Consider the following 14,483-nt stretch of genomic DNA (forward strand, 5'->3'; position numbering starts at 1 on the left):
TCTTGGTTCAGTTTAATGGCTAGATACATCTAGTTGTACAGGTCTTTCAAAATAGTAACTTGCTGTTTTGTATAAATTGTGTGTTAAACAGATTGATTTAAAAGTTGTAGACCTCCTACAGGTTTTTTTGCTTACGATTATGGTTTTAGGAGTATATTTTAGACAGTGATCTAAACCTGACAAAACTAACCTTAAGTTAATTTTCAGCATTTGGGATTTTCAGTTAATCTTGTAAAACGATCTCCAGACATCTCTCAATGCAGAACTAAGAAACAAAGATCATAAGGTGGCAGTCTACAAAGATCATAAATATCATTAGGGAAAAGAAGTTTCATATGGTTTAAAATGAGCCAGATTCAACATCAGTAAAAAGAAGGAACACAGGAGAAAGTAACGGAATACTGATCCTTTTTAAATAAATGACTAATAAGAAATAAAGTTGTTTCTCATAAAAAACGTCATTTAGTTTTATGCTGTGCTGCAGAGCAGTGGAGCCGCCTGACGTCTAGGCACTGCTGTAATACAACTAGTAGTGTACAGTTGATGAATGATTAAATATTGAGTAATCTTTTTCAGCTGCCAGTTGAAGCCAGGATAGAATTGACTAAGAAGGCTATTAAGGCAGTCAAACACCTTTCTGAGAAATCAAGAAAAAAAACTTCTGAGAATGACATGCAAGATGCTGAAAATCCATCGGTTGCTTATGAAGAAACTCTGAATCACTTGCAGCAATCTCTTGCTCATCTGGAAACACTCACTCATAGTTTTATCACTTACTTGAAAAACAGCGAACAGGTAATGATTACTGATCAGGTGCTTGTTTTGAGTGTTACCATGACTAGCAGTGATGGACATCAGTCTTCTGTCATATTTTATTAATGTTTTGTACCTTCATTTTTGTTGACCTGGTTTTTGAAAACTCACTTCCGTAATCTTTTCTTTTGCGTAATGTATAAAGAAAATGTAGAAAGAAAAACTGAATGATACAGCCCTGTAAATAAAGAGTACACTGATTCGTGTTCAAAAATTGTCTGTTCACAGGATACACTACAGAAGTACGGCTATTTATATGATTTGTCAAGGTCAGAAAAAGAAAAAATCCATGACCAAGCAGTAGCTATGTGTATAGATGGTCAACCCCTGGACATGATACAACAGTTGTTACAAGTGGCTGTTGGAGATCTAGGTCTTTCTCCCAAGGATATTGTGCAATGTGCTATTAAAAAAATAGTATCTATATTAAGGTAAGTACACTGCCACAATTAAGTCCAGAAATCTTTCTTCTGGGTTTTTGGGGTTTTTTTAGGTTGGGGTGGGTTGGTTGGCTGTTTTTTTTAATAGCGAGTACTTGTTTGCTTTGAATGTCTGGATTTTTCAGAAAATTGGGCAGTAACAGGAAATGAGTTATTGGATTGTTTATGCTCCCGTTTACCTATAATTTCATATTCAGATAAGACAGTTATATTTTTCTGAGTTTGGGAAGCCTGGGAAATCTAAACAAAGCAAGCTACAAAACTCATCCTATTCACTGCAGGGTAGTTTTCAGCTTAAAAAGTTGGCTTTACAATATTCCATTACATGTGTGTGCACTTGTGAATTTTTGGCAAATTTACAACTGCACATACTTCTTACCTCTTAAACAGAGTCAGAAGGTATATTTATTGGAAACAGTGGGTACCTTGTGCAGGTATTTAGGCAGCAGAGGCCTAGCAATGGCTGTTGCTACAACATCTAGTCTTACAGGAATAAGTACAATTTCCATCTTTGAAATAAATTGCTGGGGTATTTCTGGGAGGTGTTTTTTGGGTTGGTTTGGTTGGTTGGTTTTTATTTGCAAGGTTTTGAAAAATGTGTTTATCTGTCATTAACATATAGGCTATACATTTTTCTTTGTTCTCTTAAAGAATGCTCCATAGAGGTTTTAGCTTTTCTTCTTCCACCTTCCTTTTTGTTACACCTACCTCCAAATTAAACAGCAAGTGTGAGTGTTTTATGCTTCCTACAGCACGTAAAAGATACAATGATACACTAAAAAAATCCCCAACCTGCTAACTTTGTGGAGAGAAACAGGTTTCTAGTGTAAGGAAGGGGATTGTTCTGCTCAACTCTTTCAGTGTTGTCATTGTTACCATTTCTTGCTGGTTTTACTGCCATCATGCTGTGAGCAATCCCCACACGCTGTACAGAAGCAAGGCTTCGTCTCCATCTTTTCCTGGGATTCACAGCCTCAAACCTCAGTAATTGTCTTTTCCGTGGCGTGACAAACCAAACAACCAACCTGTTCATGCAACCCCAGGAAACTGAGTCATCTCTTAATTTTAAAATTATGGAGAAATAGGCTAGAAGAACAGAAAATGCAAAATAAATATCTTCCACACAATTTATACTTACACATCCCTGAATAATTCTGAGATCTGGGCAAGACCTGGATGATACAAAGGAGCATGAAATACAGTTGATGCTGACCGTCTTAATCTTGTTAACTGTGAGTTTAAAGTTTGCGTTAACTTTAATACGATGATCCTTTAGTTGAATATATTCTTTACAGTCTTGTTTTCAAATTACAGTTCTAGTACTTGTGAGAAACAGTCTAAAACTACTGTAGTCATGTTGCATTTCTTCAGTACTAGTCATGTCTTGGGAGAGGGAGAAGAGTCCTGCATCGAAGTCCTGCCTGTTTGCTTAGCTGCAGCCTCTGTACTTCACGTCTTAAAGCCCAGAAGGGACATGGCTTTTCTTTACAAGTTTGAGGCTGAAACTGTTGTAGTTTGTCTGGCATTTGGGACAATGCAGTCATCTCTGGGAAGATAGAACTGTTAAAAATATGTACTTATGGACATGTTTACAGACATGGTGAGGATGTGGACACAGGTGAAGGAAAGCTAAGCACACTGAAAAGCCTTTCAGTGAAATAAGGTGCTTTTCCTTGAGTTTGTTTAATGCTCAGTTCTAGCTCAGCTTGCCATTCATAATACCCTCTGTTAAGATTTGGTAAGAGATTTGCCCACTTTTGTAGCCATAGTGATTATAAAATTCCTTTGGCCTGTAATGTGAGACTTCAGCATGTCCTTTAAGGTTCAACCTTCTACTTGCCACAGTGTCGTGGTTGAACTCAGCCGGTAGCCAATCACCACATGGCCAGCCGCTTACTTCCCCGCAACCCGGTGAAATAGGGGAGGGACAAAAAAAAAAAGAAATTTATAGGTTGAATAAAAAACCCCCCTAGTAATAGTAGCAAAACATCAGTAACAGTAGTAAGTCCAAACGGGTAATATACAGCAGCTATTTGGCGGCCGGTACGCAGCCTGCCCCCAGCAACGATCCCAACCACACCAGAAGTTCTGCAGAAAATGAGAGAGCATGCTCCCCTTATATATTGAGCCTGACATCACATTGATACGGAATACTCCAGTGACATTGACACGGAATACTCCAATAATCAATCCATGCCCAGCCCTCTAGCTGTGCTCCCTCTCAGCCCAAGGAAAGTTAACTCTATCCTGGCTGAAACCAGGACACACAGCAAAACTGAAGGTATTTATTAGGGTGGTGAAGTGGTAAAGGATGTGGCTTGAGGGCTCAAATGACAATCCATGAGGCAAGTATATGTTGAAAATGACTTGTAAGGGTTGTCAGAACAACTTAACCAAAGAGCACACTCAGTCCCCATTGCCGTTGGAGTAAAGCTGAGATTTGAGATTCTCAAGACAGCAAGCAGAAAATGAAATTTTGGGATTTTATATCTACATCCCTGTGGGTATTCGTGTTCACAGAATGAAGAGAGCCTGAGATGAGGGGTTTTTTTGCCACTGTTGTTGTCAGAATTATCAATGAGGTCTTGAGAATCTTTCTGTCCATGATGCTTTTTCTCCTTCAGAGCAGTATAAAAGTATTGCTTTTGGCTTTTTTTCTGCAGTCCGGTGAAATTAAATCATCAGGGATTTTTTTTCATTTGAGGATGTTCTCTTGGATTTAATGTTGCTGAGTGCTACCTGTTGCTTTTTCCTGACTGGGTCTTTGATGTTCTGAATACTCCAAATGAAATAGCACTGTATTTGTAACCTAGTGGTTTCAGTAGAAATATTTTCTCTCCCCTTTTTTTTGGGGTGGGTGGAAGATAATTTTGTATCATCCGTGATGAATGAACAGATATTTCTCATTTAACTATTCATACAAAACTCTCTTCTGAAGTATTTCTGTTCCAAAGAAACACATGCAACAAGTACAAAAGAGTATTCTGTTGTTAGATAGCTGCTAGACACTGTTTATCACTTCTAAGACCAGTTTAGATAGATATAACTTTGAGAATTTATCTTGTTCTCCTGCATGCAGAAAAATTATGTGGGCAGGATGATCTGAATGTACATACCAGAAATAGAGAAACAAGTCTAGAATGGAAAATAATTTGTGGCTGTATACCTTTTCTTCAGCATGTATGTGTATATTACAGCAGATTGAAGTGCCACAGGTGAAAAGAAGGCAGCCTGTCAAAGTGTCTTCAGCCCTCTTTGGCAGAAAATTGATTTCTCTTGTCACTCAGTTTAAGAGTGCTCATAGCATCCTCAATGATGGTAGAGCTTTCTGCACAGCAACACAAGTAATATTGTCTGTCTTGTCTGGATTTGTCCATTTGATGAACAATAATTTGGCTTTAGGTAATCACTGTCCTGCTGTTTCTGACTGGAATATAACAGCATGATGCATCTGGATATAAAGCTCACAAAGTCCAGTTATTTCATCTATAATGAGTTTCATTAACATGCAAAGTATGAGAAACCTATCAAAATTCTCGTTTCTACTCTGCTTCTTATCAACATTTTTCTGTTAACTGAATTATGTATTCTTCATATACATTGCAAGGCTGGAATGTCTGCAAGTTGATTTAAAGTTCTGGGGCAGAGACCATAACCAGTAACTCCTATACAGCACTTTCCAGTAAAAAAGGGAATGCCTGTCTCTGCAGTAGAGAGAACTCTAGTGGCAAAGATGGGAGAATTAGTTGGAAGCTTCAGATAAAATTAGAGAAAACTCCAGTGGCAAAGGTGGGAGAATTAGTTGGAAGCTGTGATGTGACCTAATGTGATCAGTGGAGTTTGTTTTTTTTTTTTTTTAACATCTCTTCTTTGGGGGGAAAAGGAAGATCATTTCATGTCATTCATGACCCGTGGAAAGTTTGTGCACTACAATGATAAAGAACATGAGGTAAAAATCTAGTATAAAATAAAATGGGAAATACTTGAAATAATATGCTCCCGATTGTGAAATTCAGTAAGAGGATATTATAAATTAGCAGCAGTATGAATATAGGGAGCAATTAAAAGAAAGGTTGTTGTGTGGCATCTCTTCAGCCTGCTGGTATTGATGTTGTTGCTGTGCATAAAATTGGATACATCTCTATCCTATGCTCATGTTAGCTTTCAAGCTAGACCATAACACAAATTAAAATATATTAACTGCATTTTGAGCAATACTTGCATTTCAGGGTAATGGGCAAAAACTACAATTAAAGTAGTATAGTCTTGCCTGTGTACCTGGAATGACAGACTACTAGTCAATAAATGCAACATTTCAAGGAAAGACTCTTCAGGTTTATTTATTGTAGCTTTGATATGTTATACAGTGTGGTTAATTTATACAATAGTTTTGAAAGAGATCATGTCAGAAAATTGCTTCCTTGACAATTAACCTTCAAAGTAGCAGTTGTAAGGTTATAACACGGACCTTGGATTTTCTGTAGCTACGGTGACAGGGAATTTAATTAAGGTACTGTAACCATAAGTGAAACAGGCCTGTATGGATGTGAAAATGGTAGTGTCATTGATTTGCCTGAAAGTTCAGCATCAATTCACCACTTCTGTGACTGAAAATATGCATCCTTTCTTTCAGTTTCATTAACTACAACCCCCCTTCAAACACAGTAAAATATCTTTTTTTATTAGTGTATTTACTGACTATCGCAGAAGAACCTTCTAGAAAGTATTGTCTTTATGAAAGATTAATTAAGTTATTTTTTGGCTTCTTTTTTCAACAGCATACAATATCAGAGGCTTTAAAAACTCTGACAGCTTTTCAGAAACAGACTTCTTGTTAAATGTAACATACAGTTATTTCCCTAATATTAAGTACCTATATTGTAATTTCAAGAGCAGTATTGTTCACTTCTGTTAACTACTTTTATCTCCCTTGACTCTTGTTCTGGCACGCAAAATTCAAAGTAGAAACTCTTGCACTGGTATGTATAAAATCTCTCCAGCAGAGCATATCTGCGTACTTTATATAACATATGTATTGGACACTTCCTTGTTTGCCTGTGGAAGCAGCTACAATAAATAAAAACCAGTTGCCTCTCCAGTAGAAATCTTGAACTTCTGAAAAACGCCCAAAAGATGTTGGTGATAATAATAGTCTGATTAGACTTATCTAAGATTCAATTTAATCCATTACCGAGGATCACTCACATGATATGCTGGAGACTTCCCATGATGCATAACTGTAGGGATGTTTGTGGTTGGTTAGTCAGGGAAGACAGTTTGTCTGTTGAAGACATTATGGCCTTCATTTGCAGGTCATAAATTTCTTAGGTGTCCAGGTGGATGTAGCATTTAATGAAATTTTGGAAGTATTCACCACACAATGAGCAGGAAAGGTTTGGTGAAATTTTGAGTTCTTGTTTAATGGCCAGTGTTTGATGAAGAAGCTAACACCAGCTTTGTGAGACTGAGTAGCTAACCTAGAAGGAAACCCCAGATTTTTTACTATCTCATCTCACTTGAGCAGGAGTCATACATAGCAATTTTGTAATTTGGATATCATAATTTCATGGTATTTCTGATGGAAAAGATGGTTTGGCATTATGACTTTTTTCCCCAGCTTTGAATGATCACACCACCAATATATTATTTTCTTATTTTCCTGATACATAGAGGAAACACAAAGAGGAAAATAAGACTGGAGAAGTAAGACGATATCAGGTATTTTGAATGAATACTGTAATTAGGTTAAAAGATTTAGATGAAGTTAATTTATTCTCCTTTCAAGCATTCTTTGTACTTTATTGTGTTTGAGGAACTTGATTAAATATGCATCACTTTTCCTGAAGCTGAACTGAAATCAAAATAAGCCTTTATCAGTGTAATTATGCCAGGCTCATACCTAGGAGTTTTGAGGTGAACACTGAATCCTGTTCTGTTGTTTAAAACATGCGTAAAGTAGCATATAATCTGTGTGGAAGACTAATCCTTCATTAATTATATTTGTTTCTGTTCGCTGCTTATTTTTAATCATTAATTATTAAGAAAAGAACAAGACAACAATCTGTGAAAACTTGACACAATTATTTGTCTCATGAGCTGTAATCTCTTTTTAGTTTCTCTAACCATTAGGCAGTAAAGGCAATATTAAGCTTAAAAGAATGCTAGCTTCCACTCTTTCTAGATTTCTTTTTAAAATACTTTCTTATTCTAGGTAACAGTAACTCACTGTTACTGATTCACCTTTTTTCTCCTTTGCTTCCGTGTAGCAGAATAGTACCTGTCTGTACGTGACAAACTTGAAGCTTTCTGTAAATGTTCATACATCTATTGTACTTCAGAACTGGCTTCACAGATGCACTGTCTAAAATAGTGGTTTTCTGTTTTCAGAAATGTCTGTTAACTTTTTGTATATGTTTCTTTTGACACGAATTTTTTTGAGGTGCTCAGAGGCTGGTTGCAATAGGAGCTAACGGCTTTCATTTCTAATTAGAGAGATGAAGGGTTTTTGAAGAGCAAGTGGTAGGACTGTTCAGAACCAATCTCTAAAATTGAGGGTACCCAATATAGAGTTTGCTGGTCAGTCTCCTTTGATATGGAAATTGCTTATGTACACTAAAGATAATTTAGGGTAAGTAGAGCTGTAAGATCTTCATTTCTATATTCCATGTCCTATTCTTTTCTATGTCAATCATCATTCTCTTCTTAATATGCAAGCTTTATAAGTAGTCTAGTTTTCTTTGGATATGCCATGTTGATGCCCTTTGTTGATGTCTTTTTATTACAAACTTAAGTCAAAAAACATAAAAAACATAATAATACAGGAAAATTTAAATCTAGCTTGTAAACAGAACATTAATGGAGTGGCTTGTATCTGTCTTTTCTCTGGGAACATATCTTAAATATTCTTAGCTTTTTTTAATTTTAAAACAAATTTGAAACCATCTCCTAATACATGTAGCTGCTTGCATAAAATGATTACTTTAATACTGCTGTTCTTTTTACCATTGCCACACTTCTGCAACACTGGTGTAATCTAATTTTTATTTTTTTCCATAACAGAGTATTCAGTTCAATTGTGTCTCCTTTTCTGTGAGAAATACATTTATTTATTTATTTTTTTTACTGAAATTTTTGGTGTGTTTTTTTGTGAAAATATATTTTATCTTTTGGACACAAGTTGTGTCTCTTCGGGAGTCTAAAATCCTGGATGTTTCTGTACTATAAATTATAATTTGATTGTATCCAAGTATTCTGAAGATGTTTAGGAAAATACCTAGTTTTAAAATTCACTCTTTTAAAACTTATTTAGGTGCTATATGATAGTATTGGTATTAAGAATGGGATTTCTATCATAGTCATATGTAAAAGTATTTTTTGAGAAAAAGGCTGGCATTAGGAGCTTTCCTCTCCTACTTCGAATTTGAGTGCAGTAGAGCAATATAAAAGGAATATACTAAGGTTTCATCATGCAACAAATTACCTTGCATCTGTTCTGAATGGAGTCACATGTTGGTTTTAAATCTGGTGTTCACTGAAGTGCTGGACACCTATTAAGATAAAAATAAAAATACAGAAGTTGAAAGTTCTGAGTGCAGGAAGACATTAGTGTTTATAAAAATTCAGGTCTCAATGCCATATAATAATTTTTTTAGGCAATATATTTTATCTTACTGAAGTAAAAATGACAATTATAAACACTCATAACTTGACAAAAAATGTGTAATATTGCAGTTATTTTTGCACATTATTATCAGCTATACAGTGTATTTTGGCTTTAGAACAGTCAGGGTAGTCTGGACATGTATTCATTCTTATTAAGAGATCATATGGGAAGAGGGTGACATTTTTAGTAGCAGAAGAGCTTTGATATGCTGATGAACTGCAGAGAAAATACATTTATCTCCGGGTTTTTGAGTCATCTTTAGTAAGCTGACTTTGGAACTATTTGCCTTTCTTTCTTTAATGCAATTGTAATGTAATTGTACATAAAATACATAAATACATAAAATGTAATTGACAAACTCTGCTAGGCAAAGCTGTTGTTTTTGTAGTTCATCCAGGCATCATTGCCTCTGCAGTGGTTTCCATGAAGAGACACTGTGTGCTTTATTGGAGTACCAGTGCAAAATCCCTCCCTCTTTCAGCACCAAATCACATCTTAGGTTTGTTTTGCTGAAAATCTTAGCAGAAAATGTCATTTTCATTGCATTATGAGTGAAGCTTAGAGTGCTTTTTTTTCCCCCCCCCAAAATGTTACTACCTTTTGACCTTCAGAAGAGCACTGTATTGTAGCTGGAATGTCTGATGGGCATTGTGATTCACATTTTTCTATTCCTACGCATGCATAGTGGATGCTGTTTCATGGGTGACTTGACCCTCCACTTTCTCACATGCTGTTCTTGAGCACGTATTCCCTACTTCTTAATCTTCTTGGTTCTGGTAATCTTGAACCTGTTTGATCCAACGGAAAATGAAGCCCAGAGGTGGGAGCGGGCAAAGAAATCTGCTGAATCAGCAGATAGGATTCTTTTGATTCAGGTTACACTCAAGTTGTTTTAAACCAGTAGTGATACTGCAAGATGATATGTGAAAAGAAAAGATGGTGACATTTATGTGTAATCTTTAATCTGTTTAGTCAATATTGATGAGATCTTTAAAATAATGAGATTACATGTTTATATTTTGCTGACCTGTGTTAGAAGTGTTAAATTATAACTATTCTTTTTCTTTCAAGTTTCACTTAAATATTTTAGTATTTCTTTCCCACTTTTTTTTTGTTGCTCCTTGTGTTACTCTGACATAAAAATAAAGGTACTAGTTAAGCAGGGAAAGTAGAAAATTGCTATAATTATTAAACAATTCATGTAAATCTTACAGGTAGAATTAGATGTGATGTTAAGACCATTTTAATGGTAATTTTATGTCTTCCCTTAACAGTGGAAATGGTGACTCATCTACATTAGTGAAAGATCCACTTGGAATCCTAGAAGGCATTGTTTCTGCAGTGCATGAAGGTGTTGAAAAAGGGTAAGAACTTCCTGTATGTATTCTTTGGTTAAGACTTTGAAAGATACCTTCAATGCTTTCATAAGAAGTATGATACTGAATATGGATGATTTTTCTTCATGGCTATATATAATGGGTTTGCACTTAATTTTCTAAGACTCTTCTGGAACAGGCTATCATTTATCATGTTCAAAATCTGAGCCCTGACAGAAGCTTTTACTTGATCACTTGGAATAAAGTAAGTCACTGAACCTAAAATTTAGATAACTCTGTATTACGGTGATTTGAGAAAAATGGTTTTAGTGCTGTGACTACTGCAGATTGTATCTATCAGGAGTACTTCACTGCTTTTGTTTCAGTTTAGTAGATAAATTACAAACAATAATGACTCACTTTAAGATATCTGAATTTAGATATCTAAGTTTGCCAATATTTGTAGGGTATAATGCAGAAACAATTTCGTAAATGCTGTATGATGCTTCATCACTTTTTTTTTTCCCCCCTCTTTTGGGTCACCTAATGGTCTGTATGTTTCGCTGACATTTTCCATTGCATTTCTAGTAAAGATAAAGAAGGAAGGAAAAAAAAAAAAGTTTTCTTTGCAGGCATACAAACTAAGAACTCATGTATGGTAATAATAATAAAACCCCATACTCTCTGGTAGCCACACAAAACCAATTACACTATTGTGTGGAAGCTTCTCCACTGATGTTAAATTAGTTAAATATTGGATACTGAAGCAGACTGACTTCATGTCAATCTACAGTAAATCTCATTTGCAGTATTCTAAGGTAGAATGGGAGAGTTGGCACTATTTTATTCTGAGATGCACTTTCTGGACAGTTTTATTTGTATACTTCATCAACATTTAACTGCTGAAACAATAAGCTGGAGTGAAAGTCATTGTGATTACAAGAGATTGTTTACATTCATTTAAATATTTCTTCTTCTTTATTGCCTTAAACCTCAGCTATTTGATTTACAAAATATAACTTTTTCCTTCAGGAAAACGTATGTAAACATCAAGTGTGAGCTCTACAAAACTCTTGAAATATTCCAGCAGGTCCTCTTAATTCCCAAACTTTTAATTTACAGTTTGAATGCCACCTGTTTAGGAGAGGCATGTTTAATTTAGCTGAAGTTCTGAGCTAACAGCATCATTCAGACAATATAAAGCCTAACTAAAATTGAAATCCTTGTAATATGAAAACCTAAGCTGTCAATGTTTATTATTTCAGAGCTGCAAGACAGGTTAAATTGGTGTTTTGTGTCTGATATTACTTTCCCATCTGTCTTGTTAAGACAAATAAGGGAACATTAGTTATAAATCACACTCCACCTGGAACCACTTTCTTGATAATTTTTTTTTTTTTAAAAATTACCTTTAGTTCAAAATACTACTGAAAGATAGCAGAGTAGCATTTACTGATTTGTTACATGCTAGTTTATAGCCTCTAAGGGACATAACAGATTATTCTGTCTGCAACTGCTTGTGGTTGGTGGGTTCATGGTAATCTGTGTGCTGTAAGTGCTTTCACACAGTTAGAATGTATTCAATATAATAAAGTTTTTGAATCAAATTATGTAATTCAGAGTTTTGCTAAATAACCAAGTCAGAAAAACCCAAAAACTTAGGTTTTTTTAACATCTCTTTTTTCTTTCTAGGGATTATGGGTATTTTACAATAATTATCAAACTAGAATATATAATAATCAAACTGGCTAGAAATGGTACAGAAAAAAAAAGAAATGGCTAGAGCTACAATCAGGAGAAACTAATTTCTGTATGTGCAGTGTAAAGAAGGGATTTGTAAGGAAAGAGAATATAGGGCAATATGAATAAGCATCAGCTATAAAGATGGCATACTTAAAATCCAAGCAGTCAAGCTGGTTTTCCATAAAGTCAGATAGTGTGGAAATATCAGTCAGGACCAGACACCATAACAAGGCTTGGATTTTCAGGTGCTGGAATCCAGCACCGTTACTATACAATTGTCAGTCAAGTTGTATGTGGATTTCTATGGTATTACATGCTTCTTTGAAGTTCAGAAAAGTTCTTACACCACTTAGCTTTAGGCACCTGATTTACAAGGGCTAGTTTCTCTGCAGTCTCACAGAGGTGAGCTCTTCCATTTCCAGTGTTATGTATTTGTTATTTATTGAATGTACTTGTTAACAGCTTTGAAAATACATGTAGTACTTTCATTAGGATTACCAAAGACTGACACACTATTGTTTAATTACAGGGAGAAAGTAGTTTCTTCAGATGACCTTCTGGAGTGGTTGAGACCTTTCTGTGGTGACAACTCTTTAGCAGTGAAGCCTCGCATCAGAGTATTGCAAATTCTGGAGCAAGCCTTCCATCTCAGTGATGAGGATAGTAAGCTACTTGTGTACTTCAGGACAGAAGCTGTTCTCAGAGCTTGCTGGCCTGAAACAAAGGTATTGCTGGCTATAAATGATAGCATAAGACTGTTTTTATGCAAGGATTATATGATGAAATGCTGTTGTGATGCATCCTGCTGGTATGGGAGCTAATCCTACCTTCCTTTTGAATCAAGCTTCTAATACATTATGATTCTTTGAAAAACAAAGCTATGTAAAATTAATTGTCTCCTCAGCTTTTGCTTGGGATCAGGAGTACGTAATACGGAACTAAATTAAACACTAATGATTTTTCTCCATGTCAAGCATTAACTTTGGAGGTTTTTGTATATTCTTTCTTTTCTGACTGTTTTTTCTGTCAATTTTAACTTCCCTCTTTATCTTCTACTTGGTGTGACATTATAGTCAGAATTAGAATGAGAATTACTGGCCGCTGTCTCTTTTTTTCTGGGGCCTTTAAGTATTATTCCATGAATGTGCAGTAGGAACATTAAAGACATTCTCAAATGGAAAGACTTGATTGATAGGGAATGCATTCGGTCATAGTCTGCTATTGTCTCTTAAGAGGCAGCACCTCAAAACTGAAAGAGTAGTTGCTTAAAAACAGTTCATACCTTTAACTGCCCAAGTGATAGTTTTAAGTCTTTTTCAGTGTAAAGTCAGGAAAAAAATAAGGTGAAATCACTGGTGAAAGAAGTTACTCTTAGCTATTTATTTGTTTCCAACTAAGAGAGACAGAGCATTTCTAGTTCAAGTTTTCAAGTCTAAAACAGATTAACTTTCTTTCCGAACTGAAGGGTGACAAAGTGCCTAACTTTCATTTAAGTATATGTAGAAGTTGGTCTAAGACTAGGAATGAAAATGCTCGCATTTTCAAGTAGAATATTAAAAATTCCATATATGCAAAAAGGCTCCTGTTGGTTATTCATTAATATTTTAACTGCTTTATTTCATGACTCATTTTGATGAAGTGCTTAATATCAGCGTACATATTCTTAGAGGTTCTACATTTCTAAGTACAATGAAAATATACTAAAGCTTAAGAGGAAGAAGTAGTCTGGTCTTTGAAGCTTTTGCCGTTTTGAAGTCACGTGTATCACTTGCTGCGTGAGAATTGTTCAGAAGCAGAGTTACTTTTTGTCCATTTTCTATATGCCTTAAAGACCTTATGGAACTAAAACATAATATTTCTAATAGTTCCTCAAAAAATCTATGCACAAAAACATTTTATATTCATATAAAACAAAACCAATATCTTAGTAGTTTTGACTCACTGAGCTAAGGTCATCCAAGGGAATAATCCTAATAAAAATCTTAAAAGAAAATGCTTATCTCTTGCTTGCTTTAGAAATTGCTTTTTCTCTTGCGTTCACAGTAATACCAGCACTTAACTCCTCACCTGTTCTTCAGGTGTCTGTCTATGATTGGATTCTTCATCTTCAGTTCAATTTTTTGTCAATATTTGTGTTGCCCGTGACTCACTTTCCAATTCAAAAACATTTCAAGTCTAAAAGATTCAACTAGAGTATGTTTTAAGAAAAAAAATACAGGTAGATAATAGTTTTCAGCTATGTCTGTAGAAGACAGAAAAAGAACCTGTATTTGACAGAAACCTTGTGAGACTCATTACACTTGTTAGAGAAATATATAAGAAGAGCTCTCTTCTGTTGTCTTCCATAAACTGGTAAGTCCAAATGCATATAACTTTAAAACATGAAACTCTTATCTATTTGCTTTGGCCTTGTGATGTTTTAGGAATTAACTGAAAGCACTGCATCTGCTGGTAGCTCATACGTAGCTCACTGCTGGCCAGGACCTGCAGGCCTCTTCAGCAGAGCTG

The 14,483-nt window shown here is 35.3% G+C and overlaps 1 protein-coding gene across 4 annotated transcripts in view; it reads left to right on the top strand.

Annotated features, from left to right (window-relative positions):
• Positions 1-14,483, top strand: part of NBAS (NBAS subunit of NRZ tethering complex) — a 190,137-nt gene that overhangs the window by 133,360 nt on the left and 42,294 nt on the right. For all 4 annotated transcript variants that reach the window (XM_074861544.1, XM_074861545.1, XM_074861542.1 and 1 more), the window contains 4 exons: positions 577-795; positions 1,042-1,244; positions 10,191-10,280; positions 12,505-12,700. In XM_074861544.1, coding sequence (XP_074717645.1) covers positions 577-795; positions 1,042-1,244; positions 10,191-10,280; positions 12,505-12,700 — 708 coding nt within the window. The remainder of the gene's footprint in view (positions 1-576; positions 796-1,041; positions 1,245-10,190; positions 10,281-12,504; positions 12,701-14,483) is intronic.

This window comes from Strix uralensis, chromosome 3 (assembly GCF_047716275.1).
Source record: "Strix uralensis isolate ZFMK-TIS-50842 chromosome 3, bStrUra1, whole genome shotgun sequence".
NCBI lineage: Eukaryota > Metazoa > Chordata > Aves > Strigiformes > Strigidae > Strix > Strix uralensis.